Source organism: Sorex araneus, chromosome 4 (genome assembly GCF_027595985.1).
Source record: "Sorex araneus isolate mSorAra2 chromosome 4, mSorAra2.pri, whole genome shotgun sequence".
Taxonomy (NCBI): Eukaryota; Metazoa; Chordata; class Mammalia; order Eulipotyphla; family Soricidae; genus Sorex; species Sorex araneus.
Window position 1 is genome coordinate 16,694,403 of NC_073305.1, and position 21,966 is coordinate 16,716,368.

General features: G+C 44.6%; 1 protein-coding gene across 1 annotated transcript in view; it reads left to right on the plus strand.

Moving 5' to 3' along the window:
• PLCL2 (phospholipase C like 2) overlaps window positions 1-19,511 on the plus strand; it is a 185,791-nt gene extending 166,280 nt beyond the window's left edge. The window contains exons 5-6 of the mRNA XM_004603818.2: window positions 11,846-11,955; window positions 18,693-19,511. Coding sequence (XP_004603875.2) covers window positions 11,846-11,955; window positions 18,693-18,872 — 290 coding nt within the window. The 3' untranslated portion in view covers window positions 18,873-19,511. The remainder of the gene's footprint in view (window positions 1-11,845; window positions 11,956-18,692) is intronic.
• The last annotated feature ends 2,455 nt before the right edge of the window (window positions 19,512-21,966 follow it).

Consider the following 21,966-nt stretch of genomic DNA (forward strand, 5'->3'; position numbering starts at 1 on the left):
CACTTTTCTACATGACTATCACCAGCATACTTTCGCATGACCATACCAGTTTTCAGCCATCATTCTAGGTAGAGAGGTTAAATGAGTTATGCAGCCCCTACCCAGGACTGATGGCCTGTGATTGCATCCCCTAACCCCAGAACTGAAGGGAACAATGGTAGAAGTCACCCAGATGTGTGCTTTCTGTTTGTCCTGTCAGTACTGTTTGACAGCTTGCTGTTCATCCCCTTAATTCTCAAGTTCAGGAACAAGAGATACAATACAGGCGTTAAGGTGCTTGCATTGCATTTGGCCCACCTTAGATAGATCCCCGGCACTACATATGGTCCCACACACACTGCCATGAGTAATCCCTGAGCCAGGAGTAGGCCCAGAGTACCGTGTGGTGTGACCAGACTCTCCCACTCTCCAAACAATCTCAGGTTCACGGCCACAAAGGAAATAGTTGTTTTTGTTTGGTTGTTTGGTTGGTTTTTTTTAATTAATCACCGTGGGGAGGAAATAGGTTTTGTACTTGGTTTAAATTCTGTAGCACTGTAGCACTGTCATCCCATTGTTCAGATTTGCTCGAGTGGGCCCCAGTAAAGTCTCCATTGTGAGACTTGTTGTTGCTCTTTTTTGGCCTATCGAATAACGCCACTCGTAGCTTGCCAGGGTCTGCTGTGCGGGTGGGATACTCTCGGCAGCTTGCCGGATGAGATTAAAAAAAAATAGATTTCTCTAGGAACAGAAACATAGAATTTTAGGTTTCTTGGTTAAGAATTGCTGGCACTCAAAAACAGTCTTCTTGGCAAAAGATTAGCCTTACCAGGCCTGGCTGTGGACCTTCATGAGATACAACCCGTTCCTGCCTTCTGGGCATACTTTACCAAAGCTTTATTTCATGTGTCCCCACATTTCCTTGGATTCATGTAAAATCCTCACAGCCTTCAAAGTGTGATGCCTTCAGACACACTTTGTATCTTGACTGTTACATAATATAGCACATTGCAATTGTGTAACATGTCACACTTTTCAAAGGACTGTTTACCTCATGAGTATAGGTTTTTGAAGGCAGGTTATAGAAACTTTGGAAGATTTTTGGGGCCAGAATTAACTGCTAACTTCTTTATCCTACTTTAGAAAACCCTTTATTTTTTGGGGGGGTCACACCTGATGATGCACAGGGGTTACTTCTGGCTTTACACTCAGGGATTACTCCTGGCGGTGCTCGGGGGACCATATGGGTTGCTGGGAATCGAATCTGGCTTGGCCACGTGCAAGGCAAACGCCCTACCCACTGTACTATCGTGCCAGCCCCTAGAAAACCCTTTAAAAGGTTTGTTTATAAGGGCCAGAGAGATAGTACAGGAGTTAAGTCTTTTGTGTTGTATGCAGCTAGCCTTGATTTGAACCCCAGCACCATGTATGATTCCCTCCAAGCACTGCCAGGGGCTACTACCCCTGAGCATGGAGCCAGCAATACATTCCGAGCACTGCTGGGTGCGACCCACGTCGTCTCTCCAAATATTTGATAAAGTATGTTGACATAATCATTGGAGATCAGGTCTCAGGTGGCAATAGAGGAGTACAATCAAGGAATTCTAGTTCAGTTCCCCCCATGTTGCATGGCCAGCCCACCCCCAAACTTGACCTTTCACCTTCACGTCAAACAGGCAAGCTCATGCTTTATTTGAACTTCTTTAGAATAGCAATTAGTTTCAGTCTAACAGGTGGGGCACGGACTCCTTCTACATAATTATTGTATTAGCCAAGATAACACCACTCATAACTCTTAAGTATACAGATTTATGACGAGGATGTCTTAAGTATACAGATTTATGATGAGGATGTGTTGGCACAGCCTTTGGAAGAAGCTGAACGTGTAACCCGGAACCATATTCCTGAAAGAGTCTCCCCTTACTCCTTCCTCCTGCAGACCCTGTGCACAGTGGGCATTCTTTTTTTTTTTTAAACCAGCCCTCCACCCTGCCTGTGTAGTTGATACATTTCACTTTACTTTCTCTTTACTTTGATTACATTCAAACAAAAAATTCACTATTATTGTTTGGAGTCCCCTGCCCCCAGAGTCGGACCTGCTGGAAAGGAAGCATTTGATAATTTGTTTTCCATTGCTGAGAATCAAGAGATATGAGGTCGTGTGGCCACAATAGTAGCCGCAAGGTTCTGGATTTCTGTATTTCAGTGACTAAGTCCAGAGCGTTTTCTGCCAGAAGTTGTATCATTGCTAGCACATACCTCTCTGCTACTATATATTCCACATATGAGTGCAATCTTCCTGTGTCTGTCTCTTTCTTTCTGACTCATTTCACTCAACATGATACTTTCCATGTTGATCCACTTTTATGCAAATTTCATGACTTCATGTTTCTAACAGCTGCATAGTATTCCATTGTGTAGATGTACCAGTTTCTTTAACTAGCCATCTGTTCTTGGGCATTCATTTTTTTTCCAGATTCTGGCTATTGTAAACTGTACTGCAATGAACATACAGGTGCAGATGTCATTTTGACTATACTTTTTTGCCTCTCCAGGGTATATTCCCAGGAGTAGTATTGCTGGGTCAAATGGGAGCTCGATTTCTAATTTTTTGAGAAGCGACCATATTGTTTTCCAAAAGGGATGAACCAGTCGGCATTCCCACCAGCAGTGTAGGAGGGTTCCTTTCTCCCCACATCCACGCCAACAGCGGTTGTTTTTGTTCTTCTGGATGTGAACCAGTCTCTGTGGTGTGAGGTGGTATCTCATTGTTGTTTTGGTCTGCATCTCCCTGATGATTAGTGATGAGAGCATTTTTTCCATGTGCCTTTTAGCCATTCGTATTTCTTCCTTGAGAAAGTTTCTGTTCATTTCTTCGCCCCATTTTTTCATGGGGTTGGATATTTTCTTTTTGTAGAGGTCAACTAGTGCCTTGTATACCCTTGATATCAACCCCTTATCGGATGGGTATTGGGTGAATATCCTTTCCCATCCTGTAGATTGTCTTTGTGTTCTGGAAGGGGGAAAAGAATACCATTATCGATTTAGCTCACCTAGAATCCCCTCCTGCAGCAAGAGGGAATAGTGATAGAGAATCGGGAGGTTTCACCTCTATTGATCCATAACAACATAAACATCGAAAAAATCCACCACAAAGAGAAAATGAAGAGATTCCAGAAGCCCCAATAGAGGTCACCCACAAATACAACCTCCTCTCAGATAAAGAATTCAGAGAAGAAATTGTGAAGATGGTTGAGGAACTCAAAGCAACCATGGAACGGACAACCAATAAACTAAGGGAGGATATGAACACAACCATGAAATGAGCAACCAATAAACTAAGGGAGGATATGAACACAGCCTTGGAACGGACCACCAAGAAAATACAGGAAGAAATGAGAGCAGAAATTTCAAAGCTATGAAGAGAAGTGACACAATTAAAGGAATCGGTAGATGAAATAAAAAACTCAGTAGTAGTCCTCAACAGTAGAATGACTGCAGCAGAAGACAGAATCAGTGAGCTTGAAGATGAGCTGCACAAAGCTTACAGACAACGACAAATAATGGCAAAAGACCTCAGACTGGCTCTAAGGTGAATCAGAGTCCTAGGGGATGACCTGAAAAGGAACAACAGTGGGAATTCTTGTCACTAAGTAGCTGCAATGACAGAGCCGAGAGCCTGGGTCTCTCCCCCTGCTCCCATAGACTGACCTGGCGCAGCTCTCTGCAAGCCCATTCCTGATGGTTTAAATCTGTCCTTTAGAAACCTCGAAGTCCTCACTTTGCAGATAGTCATTCCCCAAAGACATGTTCTTAGGGATCAATACAATTTTAATTACTTTCAGAAGTTGGTTTCTCTTAGCTGTAATTTATCTCTGGAAAGACTTAGGGTTGTAGAGTTGGAAACGGTCTGTGATTCCACTATGGTGCAGATGAAGCAAAGGGTCCAGCAAAAGCCCCCCCACCCCGTGCCTCCCCCCTCAGCTGGACAGACACTGCCAGCGGCCAGGTCCACATGCCCAGCAAGCCTCAGTGTTCTGTTCTCTTTGCCTGGGAGAAGAGGATTTCTGGGAAGAGTGGCACATTCTCTCCTACGTCTTTCTAAATTTTTATAAGAACTCTAAAGCTTCCACCTGACATGCATTGTTAAAATCCTGCAGTGGCGGCTGCCCAGGAGCCCTGCACCTCTGTGAATGATTCACCCCCATCCCAGACCCTCCAAACCCAAGCCACCTTCACTCTGAAATGATGACAACAATGACAGGCGGGCAGAGAGGCTTGGTAAATAGGGAAGCGTCGAAACAGCCGTGTTTGGGTGTGAACACAGTGGTAACCGCATGCCATTGGTGCTAAGAGTGTGGCTGATGAGACAGCAGTGGAACTAGCCTCTGTGAGCTGACCAGCGGCACCGTGCCCGGAAGTGGCCGCATGTGGGTTTTGAATCTGGAGCTGCAGACGGCTGAACGCCTCACCCTGAGGTCTGTGTGCACGGGACCAGCTGCTCGTCTCCGGCCCGGCAGCCCACACTCTGTCAGGTGAGGGAGGTGAGAAAGGGACCTGACCCGAGTTTCCACCTTCCTGTGCACTCAGCACCCCTCAACCAGCAGACAGCAGTCACCGGAAACGATAAAAGGCTTTCTTGTTCCCTACCCTCCAATACAATTATTTAAAATTCCGCATAATACTTTGCAGGGGCCATCAAGGCTACACTAGTGTTTATTGCCTTTACTTGTTTTTACTTCCTGTTTAGTCAATACAGGATGTGTGTTTACTAAGCAAAAACAGGATATGCTCACTTTTAGAACTTTTAACTTGTCCACCGATTTTTCGGTGGATGTCGTAGGGTTGATCCGAGCTTAAATTTGCAGCTTCAATTCGCTCTGTCAAATTTTACACTGTAAAATGCAATCCTTAGTGTCTGCTTCTTGGTACAAAAATCTAGACCTGAAACTGCACTAGGTTTTGTGCATGGACTTTTCTCAAGCAGTTCTTACCTATTCCCACTTCATTTTTATGTTCTTGACTCGTCTGCTAAATGAATGCTTCTACTTTCAGCCACCATATTGCAGAACAAAATTATAAAAGAGATCTTCATGGAAGTTGTTTGTGGACCAATAAGCCCTTAGGCCTCTTAGCCCTGTGCTCTGTGTGATTTTGCAGATCTTGAGCTTGTAGAGAATGTGCAACATAAAGTAATAGATTTTTGTGGGACTCTATACAGCATATAGTCACATGACTTACACATGGAGCATGATCAATAGGTGCTACTGACTGACCAATTAGAATGAAGATTTCAAGCAAATACAATTATTTTAATTCAAAATAATGAAATTTGGCTGATTAAGACTGACCATAGAAATAGAACTACTCTGAAAAATTCATCTTAAAAAAATAGATACTTCAGTCCGAGGGGCGGAGGGGAGGGTACTTATGTTTGGTTTTGTTATGGAGCCACACCCGGCAGTGCTTGAGGGCTTGCTCCCAGCTCATTGCTGTGGCTGGGGGCACGGGGGTATGAGTATGCGGAAGGAGGAAAAGCAGTGCTCCCACAGTACTTGGCTAACATGGCCTGTGGTCCAATGTGAGGGACCAGTGATGCTTAGAGGGATGCAGGGGACCACCAGGGCTGCTTCCGGTGATGTAAGGAATAGAACTAGGGTCCCATGCCTTGCAAAGCATGTGCCACTGACCACTGAGCTCTCTCCTCCCTAGTTCCCAGCCTCTTAATACCCCATACCTACCATCTGTCCTCGTGAGAGTTCCAAAGCTCTTCTCCTTGCCACAGTGCCTAAATGCCACTGCCTTCACTCTGTAGCTGAAGAATAAGTGATTCAGAATGAAAACCATGAAGCATCTTTTGGGGTAGTGACAGTGCCTGAAATGATATGGTTATTTGGGCTGTACCAGTTGCTTTAAAACTCATTCTGCTCTTTAGACAGAGCTGGATGCCCTGAGTTACAAGAGAAGAGACTTTTTCATTGAGCTCATGTGTCCTCTCTGAAAATAATTTGGAAAGTCAAAAGTTCCTTATCATCTCAGGCAAACAAGTTGTTTATCTTTATACTCACTGTTGATGCGAAGAACCCAAAAGCTCTTCCCTGAAATGTTAGAATAGGTTATAACATTTATTTATCTACCAGATATTGAATATTCAATATCTGATATTTACCAGATATTGAATCTGGTAATTCAATATCAAGGGAATAATGCAATTAACATCTCAGATAATTAGATTTCCTTGTTATATATGGACTGGTCCGGCTCAGATTTGTAATCACATTCCATCTCCTCCCATGTTCCTGGTCTGTGTGTCTTCACTCTTCCATTGCTCTGCCTCACAGTAGAATTATTTTAGGCGCATAACCACATCGTGAGCTCTCTAATGAGAGCTTAGAAGTGATTCATAGAAGCTGGAAAATCAAGTTCAGACCAATGAGCATCCAAGTCTCTGGGAAAGATCTGTCTCCTCTCTCCAGATTTCCGGCACTTGTGTGCAAAATCCCCAGTCACTTGCCTTTTGCTTCTCCGGATTCTGTGTCCCTGAACTTTGCTCTGGGCTTTGCACAAGGTAGGCGAATAGAGAAGGGTATGATCAAGCTGCCTTGGTATGTCTTAGTATGGAGAGCTGTAAAGGTACAGCTTTTCCTTTCTTTGCAAAATGAAACCAGGAGTCAGAGAGCTAGGACAACAGGTAAGTTCAAAACCTGGCACTGTGGGCTGGAGCAGGTAGGACTTTTGCCTTACATGCGACCAACCCGGGTTCAATTTCCAGCATCCCATATCGTCCCCTGAGCACCTCCAGGAGTAATTCCTGAGTGCAAAACCAGGAGTAACCCTTGTGCATGGCCGGATGTGACCAAAAAGACAAAATAAAAAACAAAAAACACCAAAACCTGGCACTGCATTCTGATCCCCCAAGCATCACCCCCTGACCACAGAGCCAAGAGTAAACCCCAAGCACAGCAGGATTGGCCCAAATCTCCACCCCCAAAATGAAACCCTCATCTCCCTGGATTCACTGGGTGAACAGAATGCTTGCAAGAGATCAGAGTTTAAGTTAATATAAAATTCTTTTCCAAGGAAACAGATGTCACACAGCAACCAAATAATGAAATTTGGGGTTTTATGTTTCCAACATAATTCTTTTTTTAGTTTTCAGCTTGCTTTGTGCCCATTTTATAAAGAACTACATTAATATATCGAACTTTTATTGGACTACAGATATTTTTAGAGGGAGGCATGGGAGAATTACCTAGTCGTGCTTTTTAAAAGACACATAACTAGGCTTTAAATTTCTTAATATCTTTACTGACTTGCCATTGGTTTACAATATCATGGAATTTCAGGACTTTTGTCTAATTCCTCTGTTATTGTTATTAGTTTCCTTGTTATATATGGACTGGTCCAACTCAGATTTGTAATCACATTCCATATCCTCCCAGCTCAAATTTGTAATCATTTGTAAAATTTGTAACATTCCCTCCATCAAAGTTACACTGCCGTCCCACGACCAAGCAGACCCCTCTTCCCAAATTTTCTATTCTTCTCCCCTACACTCCCCTACACACTGGTAACCCCCATAGTTACCACTGGAATCAAGGAGTTAGTCTTGTCTCTTTTGCCAGTTCATTTCAGTAATCCACATTTCAGATATGAGTAAGACAATCCAATAATTGTGTTGCATGTTCCTAACATACTTTACTTGTCTCAGTCACGTCGTGTCCAATCCATTTTGTCCCCTTAGGTAAAATTTCATCGTCCTTAATGCCAGAGTAGCATCACCTTGAGTGAATGGATAATAGCTTCTTGGAGCCAAGCATGTGTTTATAGGCATTTAGGTTGATTCCATGTTTGGGCCACTGTGAATGATGCTACTATGAACATAGGGTGCAGATAATCTTTTGGGTTATCTCTTCATTCGGATATATGGCTAAGAGCGATCATAAGAACTTTAAGGAATCTGTATTTTTTTTTAATTTATTTTTACTTCTTTTCTTTTATGGCCACTACTCCTGGCAGTTCTCGGCTCAGTGGTCCCAAGAATCAGAGTCGGGATTTTGCACATGCCAGGCACACATTCTATCACTTAAGCTATCTCTCGTACCCCTTGATTCTTCCTTTTTACTTTATTAGAGAGGCCGGGAGCCACCTGGCAATAATTGATCAACCAGACCACATGGTTCATTGCCCAGGTGGTCACGCAGTGCCAGGAACTGAATTTGAGTCGCTGAACTTTCTCCCCAGCCTCCTCTTCTTGGTTTCTCGATTCCATCGTAAATCTATTTTTGACAGCTTGGGAAACCTCCACACAGAGACTGGGCCAGTTCTCCTTCCTGCCGATAATGCAGCAGGCAGGCTTTTTCCCAGAGCCTCACCAGTGCTCGCTGTTTCTGGTCTTTGTGCTTTAGGAGAGGGGTGAGGTGAGACTGTCCATCCTGCTAGTGATGATGAGTGTTTGTTCATGGTGCTTGGAGCATCTGTTCCTCTTCTCTGGAGAAATGTCTGCTCCTCCCCTCGGGATCTTAACATCTTTTCATGTTTTGTGTGCAGATATTTTCTCTCATTCCATAGGATTTCTTTTCAAGTAGATGGGTTGTTTTTTTCTTTCACTATTCAGACACTCTTCATTTTGATGTAGTCCCAGTTATTTATTTTTTGTTTCCCTTGCTGGCAAAGTTCTCAGAGACAGGCCGATAGCGTGACGTGGGTTGTTGTTTTTACTTTTCTGTTTTTCCTCTATTTTATGGTTTCAGATCTCACATCCAAGTCTTTCATCCATTTGAATTAATCTTTATGTCTGAGATAATGTGGTAAGAGAGAACGTGTCTAGCTTCAGTCTCTCCCAAGTTTTCCTAGCACCGTTTGCTGACGAGACTTCCTTTCTCCATTGCATACTCTTGGCTCCTCGGTCTTAAATTAAATCCATTTCACCTTCAAGGAACAATGAAAGTCACTATATATTTGTTTTTGTGTATGTCAGCTTTTGTTTATTGTGTCAAGACACTTAGGAGTACGTTTGCTGTCAGTCACCATGAGAAGTTGCTTCTAAATGTTGTGGCATGTGCTTCCCACTAGATTAAGAGAGTTCTGTTTATTCCTACCTTGCTAGTGGTTATTAGACCTTTTCGATAATTAAAAAAAAAAACTAAAATGGCATGGCATAAAAAAAGTTGGAATGCCCAACTGGGCCAACAGAGCATACAGACGCACACAGGAAATGCAAAACTTACAGATTGCTTATTTAGAGTAGCAAAGAATTTGATATCACCCAATGTAGCTTGAGGAGCTGCTAAAAGTGACTCAGCCCTGATATACACATGTCCACATGTGGCTTCATGCCCTGACATAACCCATGTCCATAATCCATGTGTCAGAATAACATCCGAAGAGTAAGCTATTTTTCTGGGCCACAGAGGGTGGCTTCCGGATATTTGTATGCAGCTAATAAGTGTGTGTGTATTTGTGTGTGTGTGTGTGTGTGTGTGTGTGTGTGTGTGTGTGTGTGTGTGTGTGTGTGTGTGTAGCAGATAGAAGAAACCTGGGACAAAGTAAAACTTAACCTGATTCATCATTGATACGGTATTGTGTAAGGTTTTGACATAATCACCCAGAAAAAAATAGAAATGACCCTATTTGTACTTTTTAGTTATGGAACAAGAAAATAATGATCAGAACTGAACTTAGAAACAATTTTATTTTTTTACATTCTCAATAAGATACACTTAAAGACCTCTTCCACCCCCACTCCTGTAAGAATTTAGATTGGATTCGGAAGTCTCTGCGTTCGTACTTAGGTGGGTGTGGTGAAGAATTAAGATTTCCAAGGGCTGGGGAGATGGGCCAGAGGCGCAGGCCTTGCATGCACAAGGCCCCGAGTCAGTCCCTAGCACCCCACAGTACCACTCCTTCCCCAGGCCTGAGCACCCTGAGCACTGCCTCCCCAGACCCCATACAGTAATAATAACATTTTCTAATTCTGCTTTCAGAATTATCTGAAGACTCCATGAACTTAGGTTTGAACTAGAAATATTTTAAGATCTTACTCTTTATTAAGAAAAACTGTGCCCTCGATGTGTCCAATGAGAACAAGAGAAAACAAAAAACAGAGACATGATTCCGTGAACAGTGACCTCTCTGAGACCCCACTTTTTATATATCACTCCCCACTATAAGAATCTGTCATTTTTTTTTGAAGTTACTTTTATTGAATCACAATGAGATACACAGTTACAAAGTTGTCATGATGGGGTTTCAGTCACACAGTGTTCCAGCATCCATCATTTCACCAGTGTACCGTTTCCCACCACCGCTGCCTCAGTTTCCCTCCCGCCACCTCCCACCTACCTCTGTGGCAGACATCTCTCTCTGTCTCTTGCTCTCTCTCTCTCTCTCTCTCTCTCTCTCTCTCTCTCTCTTTCTTGCTCCTTCTCATTCTCTCCCATCCTTCCCCCACCCTCTCTCCCTCTCCCCCACCGTCACCTCAGAATCCATAAATCTTTGGACCTAGGTTTCAGGTCTGTAAAATACACACCGAAAGTCCTGGAGTTCTGTTGGAAAACAAGGAGAAAGAAAATCAGAGGTTAACAAAGGTTCATTGATCATTTTAGCAGAAATTGTGGTGAGGTTCCAGAGCCAGATTAGGGGGCGGTGGGATACGCAGGAGGCCCATGAGTGGTCAAGATGATAAACCAGTAAAAAACCTATCACTTTAGTTTGTTTAAGAAAGAATCTCTTGAACTTAGTCCTGTACCAAGTCTCCCCACACCTGGGAGCTCCTTTTCTTTTCTCTTCTACTTTCCAATAAACTTTTCTACTACCCCCCCCAAAAAAAAAGAAATAATCTCTTTTTTTTAAGAATCTGCCTATAACTATACAAACTAAATATATAGTGATAGAAATCATTTAAGTTCCACAGTTTTTTTTTTAAATTATGTTCAGCTTTCACTTAAACAGTACATACTCTGACAGTAATTACTATATTTCCCCCTATTTGCCTTTTATATTAATGACTTCACTTTATATTCAGAGGTATATGCTTATGTTGGATTTAGCATATTAATAGGCACTGGGTTTTTTTTTTAATTTTTTATTGTGGAAAGTTACAAAGTTACAAAGTTTTCAGGTTTAAATCTCAGTTATACAATGCTCGAATACCCATCCCTTCAGGCACTGGGGTTTTTTTGGTTTGGGGTTTGTTCTTTTTTTTAGTAATACACTGTTTGTACTTTTTAGTTATGAAAATACTGTCACTGTCATCCCATTGCTCATTGATTTGCTCGAGCGGGCACCAGTAATGTCTCCATTGTGAGACTTGTTAGTTTTTGGCATATCAAATATGCCATGGATAGCTTGCCAGCCTCTGCCATGCAGGCAAGATACTCTCAGTAGCTTGCCGGGCTCACCAAGAGGGATGGAGGAATCGAACCCAGGTCAGCCGCGTGCAAGGCAAACACCGTACCCACTGTGCTACTGCTCTAGCCCGTTTTGAAAACAAAAGAAAATAATTATTAGTTGCTAGTTGCCCGCAGCGAGTCTGGGGGCCTGAGGAACCCTTTAGGGAGTAGTTTCAGGGACAGAAAGGCTGATTTACTTGATTTTGAAAATTACTCAACTCTTAAAATATAAATGCTATATCGGAATTCAGTCTTTGTCTTCATCCTCTCCTGTCCCCAAATCCCAGCGCCCTGGGTCTCCTCCCTGCTCTTTCTCCCTCTGCCACCTTCCGTCGAAGACTTACCTCTTCAGCCCGGCCCTTGTCTTATTGTTTCCATGAATGTTCATTGTTTTCGCTCTCCCCAGAGAAGTGACTGTTCATCAGCAAACACTGAGTGGGAAATAATGTCCTGTGTCCTCTTACATCTTTCAGCCATGGAATTCCACGAACACTTGCACAGCATCGGCACCAAGGAAGGGCTGAAGGAAAGAAAACTACAGAAAGCAGTGGAGAGCTTCACCTGGAATATCACCATCTTAAAGGTACAGGTCACAGTCGTTTCTGTTTGCTTCCCCCACTCAGAACTGGGGATTGAACCCAGGCCTCCCTCGTGCAGAGCATGTGCGCCAGCCCCTTGAGCTGTCTCCGCAGTCTGAGGAGCAGAGCTGTTTCCGACAGTGATTCGTGGTCAGTGGTCTTCCTTCCCTGTCACATTCCTTGCCTTGTACACTCTCAGGCTCTATATAGCCTGCTCCCAGGTCACTGAGAACTCTGGAGTACCACCCCCAGAGCTGGCAGTGGGAGAACGTGGGAGCTTGGAGGGACCAGAGCCTTACAGATTTTGGTCCAAAGGAAAAAGAACCTTCCATTGCATCCCTAAAGCACTTTAGGATTCATAATATTCCAGGTAGCTGTGAAATATAAAAGACTAATGACAGAGGAATGATTGGGGATGTCAAGCTGTTACTCGAATTGTCACTCAAATTTTAACACTGAAAAATAAAACCACAGCCTTAATAATGAAACGATCCCAAAAGAACATAGGAAAGAAATGCATAGGGCATCTTCAGGAGGTAGTGCCTTGCATGTGGCCGAGCCTGGTTTGATCCCTGGCATCACATATGTACTCCCCAAAGCACCACTAGGTGTCACCCCCAAGCATAGAGCCAGGAGTCCTGAAAGGAAGTAAAAACAACAAAGAATAACTATGCAGATTTGATAAAACAAAGGAAGCTGACCAATCCCTTGAAGGACACAATCTGCCAAAACTCACGGAAGAGTAAGAAAAGTAGAACTGATCTGTTTGATGAAAGAAATGGAGCACTAACCTCCTAGAAAGTACCTGCTCAGATAGGCTCACTCGATCTACCAAACATTTAAGGAAAATATTATACCAGTCATCTACAATCTCATCCAGAAAATAAAATTAGACAAGGCAAAGAGTTCTTCATATGGCAGCCTTCACTTAATGCCCAAACCAAAGACAATTCTGGGAAATAGCAGAACAGTATCACAATGAACATGAATACAGAATCCTCAACAAGCTACTCCCACGTTGAATCCAGCCATTTCTAAAGAATTACACACCATGATCAAGGAAGATTTATAGGATCTTATGTTCAGGTCTGGAAATTGAACAACTGAAAATCACTTATCTCCTCATGACATAGATTAAAAAATTGTGTCCATTTCAGTAGATATAGAAAAAGCATGTGACACAGCCCAACACCCGTTCATGATGCACACAGCAAACTGGGGATTGACAAGACATTATACTTTTGGAGGTAGATTTCCCTTTTGGTGAGGAAGGATGTGGCAGTGCTCTGGGCTACTAGTGCACAACTCGGGAACATACTGTACTGGGTATAGTACTTGTATTATAGTATGGTATGTATTACAGTATAGTATTATTATAGTATAGTATTAGTTCCTGAATGCAGAGCACACACTCCACCCACTGAGCTATTTCCCAGCCCTTTATCATCATAATCATGGTAAAAACGTAAATGTTTTCTTCGAAGATCTGGAACAAGGCTAGGATGTCACCCACGGCTGTGTGGTTGGGGGAGGGGCACACTTGGTGGTGCTTGGGGGTTCCATATAGGGTGCCAGATATCAAACCTGAGTCGGGCATGGACAAGGCATGGGCGACCCATTGTTCTGTCTCTCTGACCCTTAGCCCACCACTTTCAACATTGTCGAACTAAGGTCCTAGCAAGTGCAATAAGACAAGAAAAGGCAATAAAATGTATACTGATTGTGAAACAAGAGAGGGTTTTTGGTCACAGTTGACATCATGTTCTACGTAGAAATTCTAGTGGGGTGGGGTGGGGTGGGGTCCTGGAACTGAGGGCAGGGTAATAATAATTCAGGTGGTAATAACGAGTCTCTCTCACCTGTGAGAGCCTGAGTGCTTTCTCTGGCATAGCATACCCCCACCGGACACCAGAGATCAACTGAAACCTGGTGTTTTCAGTCATTGACAAAGCGTAGTCCTTGGCAAAGCAGCAAAGAGAACACAGCAGTGCAAAGATAGTTTTTTTTATCAAATGGAGATGAAATAACTGGATATCCTCACACAGAAAGTCTAATCTAGGCATAGGCCTCTCATTCTCCATAAGTTAAAATGGGGGCTGGGAAGGTAGCTCAAAGGACTGGCGTGCATGCTGGAAGCCTGGGTTCAGTCTGTGCCCGTACGTGTTCCCCTGGGCACTGCTGCATATGACTGGAACAACAACAGAAAAAAAAAATTTTTTTTAACATCACAGACTTAATGTGAAATGCAAACTGAAATTCCTAGAAAGATAACATAGAAGAAATCCCTAAATGACTGGGTTGTGACAATTCCAAAGACATGATCCATGAAAGAAACAATTTATTAGCTGATCGTTAAAAAAAAAAGCTTGTTCTTCAGTTACTTGTCACTTGTTATGCCATTGCTCATCGATTTGCTTGAGTGGGCACCAATAACGTCTCCATTGTGAGACTCGTTGTTAACTGTTTTTTGGCATATCAAATATGCCACGGGTAGCTTACCAGGCTCTGCCGTGCGGGTGAGATACTCTTGGTAGCTTGCTGGGCTCTCCAAGAGGGGTGGAGGTATCGAACCCGGGTCGGCTGTGTGCAAGGCAAATGCCCTACCCACTGTGCTATCGCTCCAGCCTTCAAAAAACAGTATAAAACAACTAAAACAAGTTTACTACTGAAGTTTTGTTCTTCAGTAGACAAGTCAAGAGAACATGAAGATATTTGGTAGAAACTTATTTGCAAAAGACACATCTGGTAAAGAGCTATTACCCAAACTTTACCAAGTACTCTTAAAATTTGGCAAGGAGGAAACTGCCTGATTACAAATGGGCAAAAGGCCTGAGCAGACATCTCACTAAAGGTAGACATGTGTCAGATTAGCAGATGAAAAGGTGACTCATCTCATATGTCATTAGTGGTTTGCAAACTTAAACAACCACAAGACATCACTGCAGATCATTAAAATGACCAAAATCTATAACCCTTGACAACCCCAAAGGCTGGTAAACAACAGGACTCTTAATTGTTGCCAAGGACACCGCAGAATGGTACTTTCAGTTAGGAAAAATTGAGACATTTCCTACCAAACAATGTTCTTACTTGCCTTGTGAACACCCCCCCCCCCCAAACACTATACTGTTGATACCCATCAAAACTATCTGGACATTGACATGGAAACAAAAGCATGTACATGGATATTTTAGCAGCTTGTTTCTTAATTATTAAAACTGGGAAGTAACTGCAATATTCATTGGTCAGTAAATAGATATATATCTACTGTGGTATATCCCAGTGATACAGTTAGGGCTTAAAAAAAGAAAGTGGATTACTAAGCCATAAAAAAACAATGGCTGAACCTTAAATGCATTTTACCAAGTGATGAGATCACTATGGGGGAAAAAAGGAGCCATATATTTTAATCATTGCAACTCTGTGACATTCTGGCAAAGGTGAAAAGTGCATAGAGAACGTTTAGGGCAATAGAACTATTTTAATGGTGGATGCCTGCCATTGGACTTTTGTTCACATTTGCAGAACACCCAGAGTGAATCCCAGTGAAAACTCTAGATTTCATGGAGATTCTTCAACTATGACAAATATTTCACTCTGGATAGCAACAGTGGAGGGGTGTGTGTGTGTGGGTGTGGGTGTGTGGGGGTGGGTGTGGGGGTGGTGTGTGGGTGTGGGTGTGTGTTGGGGTAGGGGGGATGCAGGAAACACAGGAAACAGCCTGCATAGGCTCTGCTCATTTTACTGAAAATTTAAAAATAGTTTTAAAATCTTTAGCATTTTGAAACACAAATGGAACATCTAGTTATCAATCAGCTACAGATGTATGTTAGCAATTCTACACACATGAGAAAAAATAAACTCTTTAACAAGAAATCACAGTGGGCGCTCCTGCAAGACAAAGACCGTTCAACTTGTAAAATTTTATCATAGGCATTTAGTGACTAGTAAGAATGAATAAAAAACGAAGACTCTTTCATTCAGCCAAGCAATGGAACATCTATTTATAGTTCCTAATTAAAGGTCTCTGTACAGCCGACAAATCACGAGCCGTGAGTGGTAAACAGCAAACCTTTCTGTGTATTCAGGCCCCGTGGTGGCTTAAAATTGCATTGCAATTTGGTGTCACCAGAGGCAGAGATTTTATTATAGTCTAGTCGCTTACTAGGGAAGTCATTACCCATCATGACTCTTGCAGCAAACCCCAATCCTTTGTTGTTGGGGGTCCTTGAAGGGGCAGGGGGTGCACACTGGGAAACAACCGCAAAGAAAGAAGGGATGAGATCAAGAATAGAAAGAGCAAAGGGAATAGCAAACCACAGAGGGATCATACAGAGAATAATGGAATAAATTGAGCACCCTAGGGGGAGGGGCGGGGGCAGAATTGTGAGCAAGGAGAAGGGAGATAATTGGTTTAAGTAGAAAGAACTCTGTTCATGAAAGGCAAATTCAGTACAGAAGGAAAAAGATTGGAGCCAAAAAGAACAAAGCAGGACCCAAGAGATAGTACAGTGGATTATACTAGTACAAAGTGCCAAGTGCGGGGCTGATGCGATAGGACAGTGGGTAAGGCGTTTGCCTTGTGCTGCGTGGCCGACTGGGGTTCGATCCTTGGCATCCCATATGGTCCCCCAGCACCGCCAGGGTAATTCCTGAGTGCAGACCAGGAGTATTGCTGGGTGTGGCCCAAACAAACCATAAATAAATAAAAAAAAATCAAGAGCTTGCTTCGCATGTGGCTAAGGAATCCTGAGGAATCCCTGGACATAAGGCCAGGAGTAACTGAGCACCATTGGGTGGGGCCTAAAGACCAACGGAACAAAAATAGCAAAGTAGGCAGGTTGAGCAGAGAGCTCAAAGGGGCAAAGTGCATGTCTTGCATGCTTGAGGCCCCGGTTTGGTCCCTAGCATCACATTAGGCCTCCTGAGCACTGTGATGTGGAGCCCAAGCTTACAGGGAGGAGGTGACCCCGACCCCTCACCCCCTGCCACACACACATAACCAAAATAGGAATGTTGCATTCAGCAGTAGAGCGTGACGTCATTTCTTCTTCCCCAAACTCTTGACATCATTCTGTTTTTTTTTTCCCAGGGGCAGTTTCACCCCCCCTGAGACATGTGGCGTCTACATTTGGTCTGCAGACATTCTGTTGTCACAACTGAGGGGGTCGCTAGGGGTGTCAGAGGCTAAAAATAAGGGATGTTGCTAAACTTATCATATAATGTGTGAAACATGTCCCCCGCTCCAGAAAAAAAAAAATTTACATTCTGGGACCAAAATACCAGGGCCAGTGAGGGAGGTGGACCAGCTGCCCTGGCTTCCTGTCCACTCTACTTAGACTCCCCAGCACTGTGCTTCAGCCCGCTGTCCCACCGTCTGGCCTGTATACTGGTCAGGCTGTGTCTCTCAAGGCTGACCATCTCGCCACATGAAAAAATAAAAAAGAAAAAAAGAAAAGTGAAGCTCAGGGGCCGGAGAGAGTGTACATAGGCAGGGAGCTTGCCTTGCACGCCGCTGACCCAGGTTTGATCCCCAGCATCGTATATTACGTTCCCCCGTGCACCACCAGGAGTAATTTCCGAGTGCAGAGCCAAGGGTAACTAACGTCTGAGCGTCACCAGGGGTGGCCCAAGGGGAGAATTATTTCCTTCGTTCCTTTGCCCAGTGGGTGCTCAGGGGCTGCCGTGTGCCTGCGGAACCCCGACTTGCTTCCTAGAGAGCAGGTGGGCAATGGAGGGGTGGGAGGTGGGTGGGGTGTCAGAGGCTGCACCGGAGGGAGGTCTTCGTGGTGAGAGATGCGTCTTACCAGGGGGCTACTCGGCGGTGCCCACAAAGCTCAGTACGGGAATGACGAAGAAGCACAACCCCGTGTGTTCATGATCGAATCCTGGCAGTGTGCAATGTGACCAGGCTGGGAGATCATAGAGCCAAGTAGACATGCGCCAAATCCCAGCTCAACTCCTGGCACCATATTCTCCTCTGAGCTTCTCCAGGTGTGTCCCTGGGGGCCCCCAGCTCTTTGGGGGTGACCCAAGTATCCCCAGTACTGCAGAGCCTGACCAGCATTGCATTAATGGATTTTTTTTGGGGGGGGGGTCATACCCGGCAATGCACAGGGGTTACTTCTGGCTCTGCACTCAGGAATTACTCCTGGCGGTGCTCAGGAGACCATATGGGATGCTGGGAATTGAACCCAGGTCGGCTGCATGCAAGGCAAACCCCCTACCCTCTGTGCTATTGCTCCAGCCCCTCAATGGATTCTTACACTGGACAGAGAGCTGCTGATGGGGGTCCTGGGTGTCACGTGGGACACCGTGATCCCAAAGTAATCATCGAAGGAAGTTTGCAAAGTTTGCAAAAACATAGAGTCTTTGTCTGTCTCTGTGATGGCATCCTTCGATGCATTGAATCTATTGCAGAATTTCAAATTTTGGTGGTGCTTGCCTTGCACGCAGTGGTGCTTGGGGGACCGTGTGGAGCCAGGGATGGAACCGAGGCAGGCCTCCTGCATGGGGGACACACATCAGTCCTTTGTGTTCTCTCCAACCCTGAGGTTTGGGGTATTCACAGGGGCCACACCCGGCTGGGGTGGGGGTGGTTGGGAGAGTGCTCGGGATACAGGGAGTGTCAGGATCGGCCAGACCACTAGCCCGACAGGGAGGTTTACACAGAGAGAGCCCGAGAGGCATCAATAGAAGTCACATCACATCTGATTCCGTTGATCTGCATGCTTTGTTCCAGGGACAAGCGGATCTTTTGAAATATGCTAAGAATGAGACTCTGGAGAACCTGAAACAAATCCATTATGCTGCTGTTTCGTGTGGACTGAATAAACCAGGCACCGAGAACGCCGACGTGCAGAAGCCACGCAGGAGCCTCGAGGTCATCCCCGAAAAAGAGAACGATGAAACGGGGGAGTGAGGGAGCCTCCGAGAAGCCGTTACGGAGTTGATAACTCCAGGACCAAGTGTAGCCGAGGGGGACATTTCGCTTTGCACTCACTAATGAAAACAATATCGGGGATCTTAAAGCACAACTGGAATAAATAATTACAGTCTATTAAAACTGTGAATGTATGTAGCAATCCTGTGTGTGAAGGCAAATAAACTTTAACAAGAAATTATATTCCTGGCCAAAATATGCGATATTTGTATACCAAGATGTTACTCAGTTCCGGTGTGAACCAACAGACTATTCGCTCTAGTTCCAGTGAGAAATGTTTTCCTAACAGATCATTTCTTAAGGTAGATACAGATTAAATTGTAAAATTAGTATTTATTGAAGGAAAACCTTGTCTACACACTTAACGCGTGAGTGCCAGAGTCTTTGGGCTCTAGACGCTGGTAGAGCCGTAATTGTTAAGGAGACTCAGAGGACAGACCCCCACCCCCCACCCCCAGGACCGGGGAGTGCTGTCGAGTTTAAGGAGAATGTGCAATTGGACTGAGGATGCGTGTGGAGTGTATATCTATGTACAAGCAGGCCGTCCGGAAGCCACACACTGTAAATGGTTTTTCATTGTATGAAACAGTGTTCACATTAAAGAGACGTTTTATGATATTTCTCCAGTGGCAGTACATGCGTTTAATGAGAGTTGAAATTTCCCTAAAAGGTACTCAGTGAAAGCGGTTAATTACTCCTGGTGGGGCAGCTTCTCTCTTGACCAATTGTGCCTTCTAGTGTGACGTCAACACGTGGCCAGTGCACCGATGGGAAAGCAGGCCACACCCCACTGGTGCCCGCCGTGGGAAGGGCCCCACCTGCAGGCCAAACAGCGCGTCGTGCTGCGCAAGCGGTGGGAATCGGGATCACTTTCTGCCTCCCTGCAGAAATTCTAATGCAAATCCAAACGCTTAGGTCCTAGTTGGGGGTGTGTATGTCCAGGATGTGTGTGTGTGTGTGTCCAGGGTGTGTGTGTGTGTGTGTGTGTGTGTGTGTGTGTGTGTGTGTGTGTGTGTGTGTTGGAGGGGAACTGTTGTTTTTTTCTTTTCTTTTTCTTTTTTTTTTTTTAAGATACCAGACTTTGTAGCCAGTGAATTCCTACTCCTGGACTAAGATGCATTTTTAGCTTGTACAAGAATAAAAGCTGTCTGCATCTTTCAAAACATTTAATATTTTTTGTCATTTGCAGTGAGTCTGGTATTTGAGCCAGGTGAGTATGTAGGATCTAATGCACCAAACCCGGGTTTGATTCCTGGTACCAAATGGTCCCCCCTGGGGCATCAGGCACCCGTAGGGTGAGCGGGTTATCCCCAACACTGCAGGGTTCAAGGGTACAAGCAGCGTCCCATCCTTGGGCTCTTGCTTGGAGCCTACCACTCTGTTGGCTAAGAATCACAGGTGGGGTCCCTGGGTATTTTGAGCACCAGTTGGGAGCACCACCCCCCCTCTTGACCCTATCTCACACAAAAAAAACACCTTTGGCTCAGTTCTAGTTTGCAGTGTGATTGTGCCGGACTAAGGGCCCTCTGCCCGGGCTATTCGCCAGCTCTGCCTCGGGAATGGGAACCAGTGGCACCTGAGTCAGGACAGGAGAAACAAACTCTACCAACCTCTGAAATAAATGCTACCCCAGGCAGGAAGAAACAGCAGCAGTAGTAGCAAATACATAAAAGTTTGTTTACAGATTGAGGAACAAAATGTCATAGAAGCTACCATTAGCCATTACTAAACTCAGCTGCCAAGGAAAGAACAAAACAGCCAACCGCAAGGGAAAGACGCAGAGACCCTCACTGCAGGGACTGAGACGGGGAAAAACTGCTGTTCTCCCAGCAGTGGTGGGCTTTACCTACCGCTGACTCTGACTCCGGGAGAGGCGCACAGCTGCGGGTCACCAGGACACACACAGTCCACTTGCTTGGCAGTGCCAGGACTCCTTGGACAGTGAACCTAAATGCCTGCTCTGTCTTTTATTAAGGGGGTTGAGGTGTTGGTGCCACACCGATAGGTGCACAACACTTAACTCCTGATTCTGTGCTCAGAGATTATTCCTGATTGTGCTCGGGGGACTAGTAGTGGTGCCAGGGATGGAACCCTGGTCAGCTGTGTGCAAAGCAGGCGCGTGCCTGCCCACTGTACTAGCTCTCCAGCCGCTACAAACATCATGCCATGTAGCTTGGACTTCTCCTAGTAGGGCATTGAGTTCCAGGAGGGCATATTGAAAAAGAAAGCATTTCCAAAGACCTGTTTGTCTGGTTCTTTTTTGGTTGATTTTGGGTTTGGGGGTTTTCGGTGGTGGGGAATACAGTAGGTTGTGCTCAGGGCTTACTCATGGCTCTGTTCAGAGGATAATATGCGGTGCCAGGGATCAAACCCAGGTCAGTCACATGCAAGGCAAACACTTTCCTGCTATATATCTTTCTGGTCACACACACACACACACACACACACACACACACACACACACACCCTTCTGGAGGCCTCTGATGCCACAGAATTTCAGAACTGACACATTCTACTCTGCTATTCTTTTTGTTTAATTTTTTTTCTTTGACATATCTCAGAGTATCCTCTCAGGCAACTGGAGAAGACAAATGATAATACTACTATCGACCACAATAGAAACAGACCCACACTTCTAGCCTGCTTGGGAACCGATAAAATAAAGACTAAACAGTGACATCCGTTAAGTATCTTTTCCTATTTGCAAACATAGTGCTCAATTCTGTTTTTGTTGTTTGTTTTGATTTTAGTATGTTTGTGGACCACACCTAGTGATGCTTAGAGGTAACTCCTGGATCTGCAATCAGGGATCACTCCTGGCCATGCTCAGGGCACTATATGGGATGGGATGCCGGGGATTCGACCCAGGCAGGCTGCATGCAATGCAAATGCCCTACCCACTGTGCTATCTCTCTGGCCCCTGCTGTTTAATTCTTGATATTTCTCAAGATAACTTCTCATAATGACCACAGGGCTACTGAAGTTCTAAAATATTTGTTGAAGAATGGGAGACCAACACCCAAGAACAGTAGAAATAAGGACCAGGTTTGCTCCATGGCTTGGAAGCCTGCCT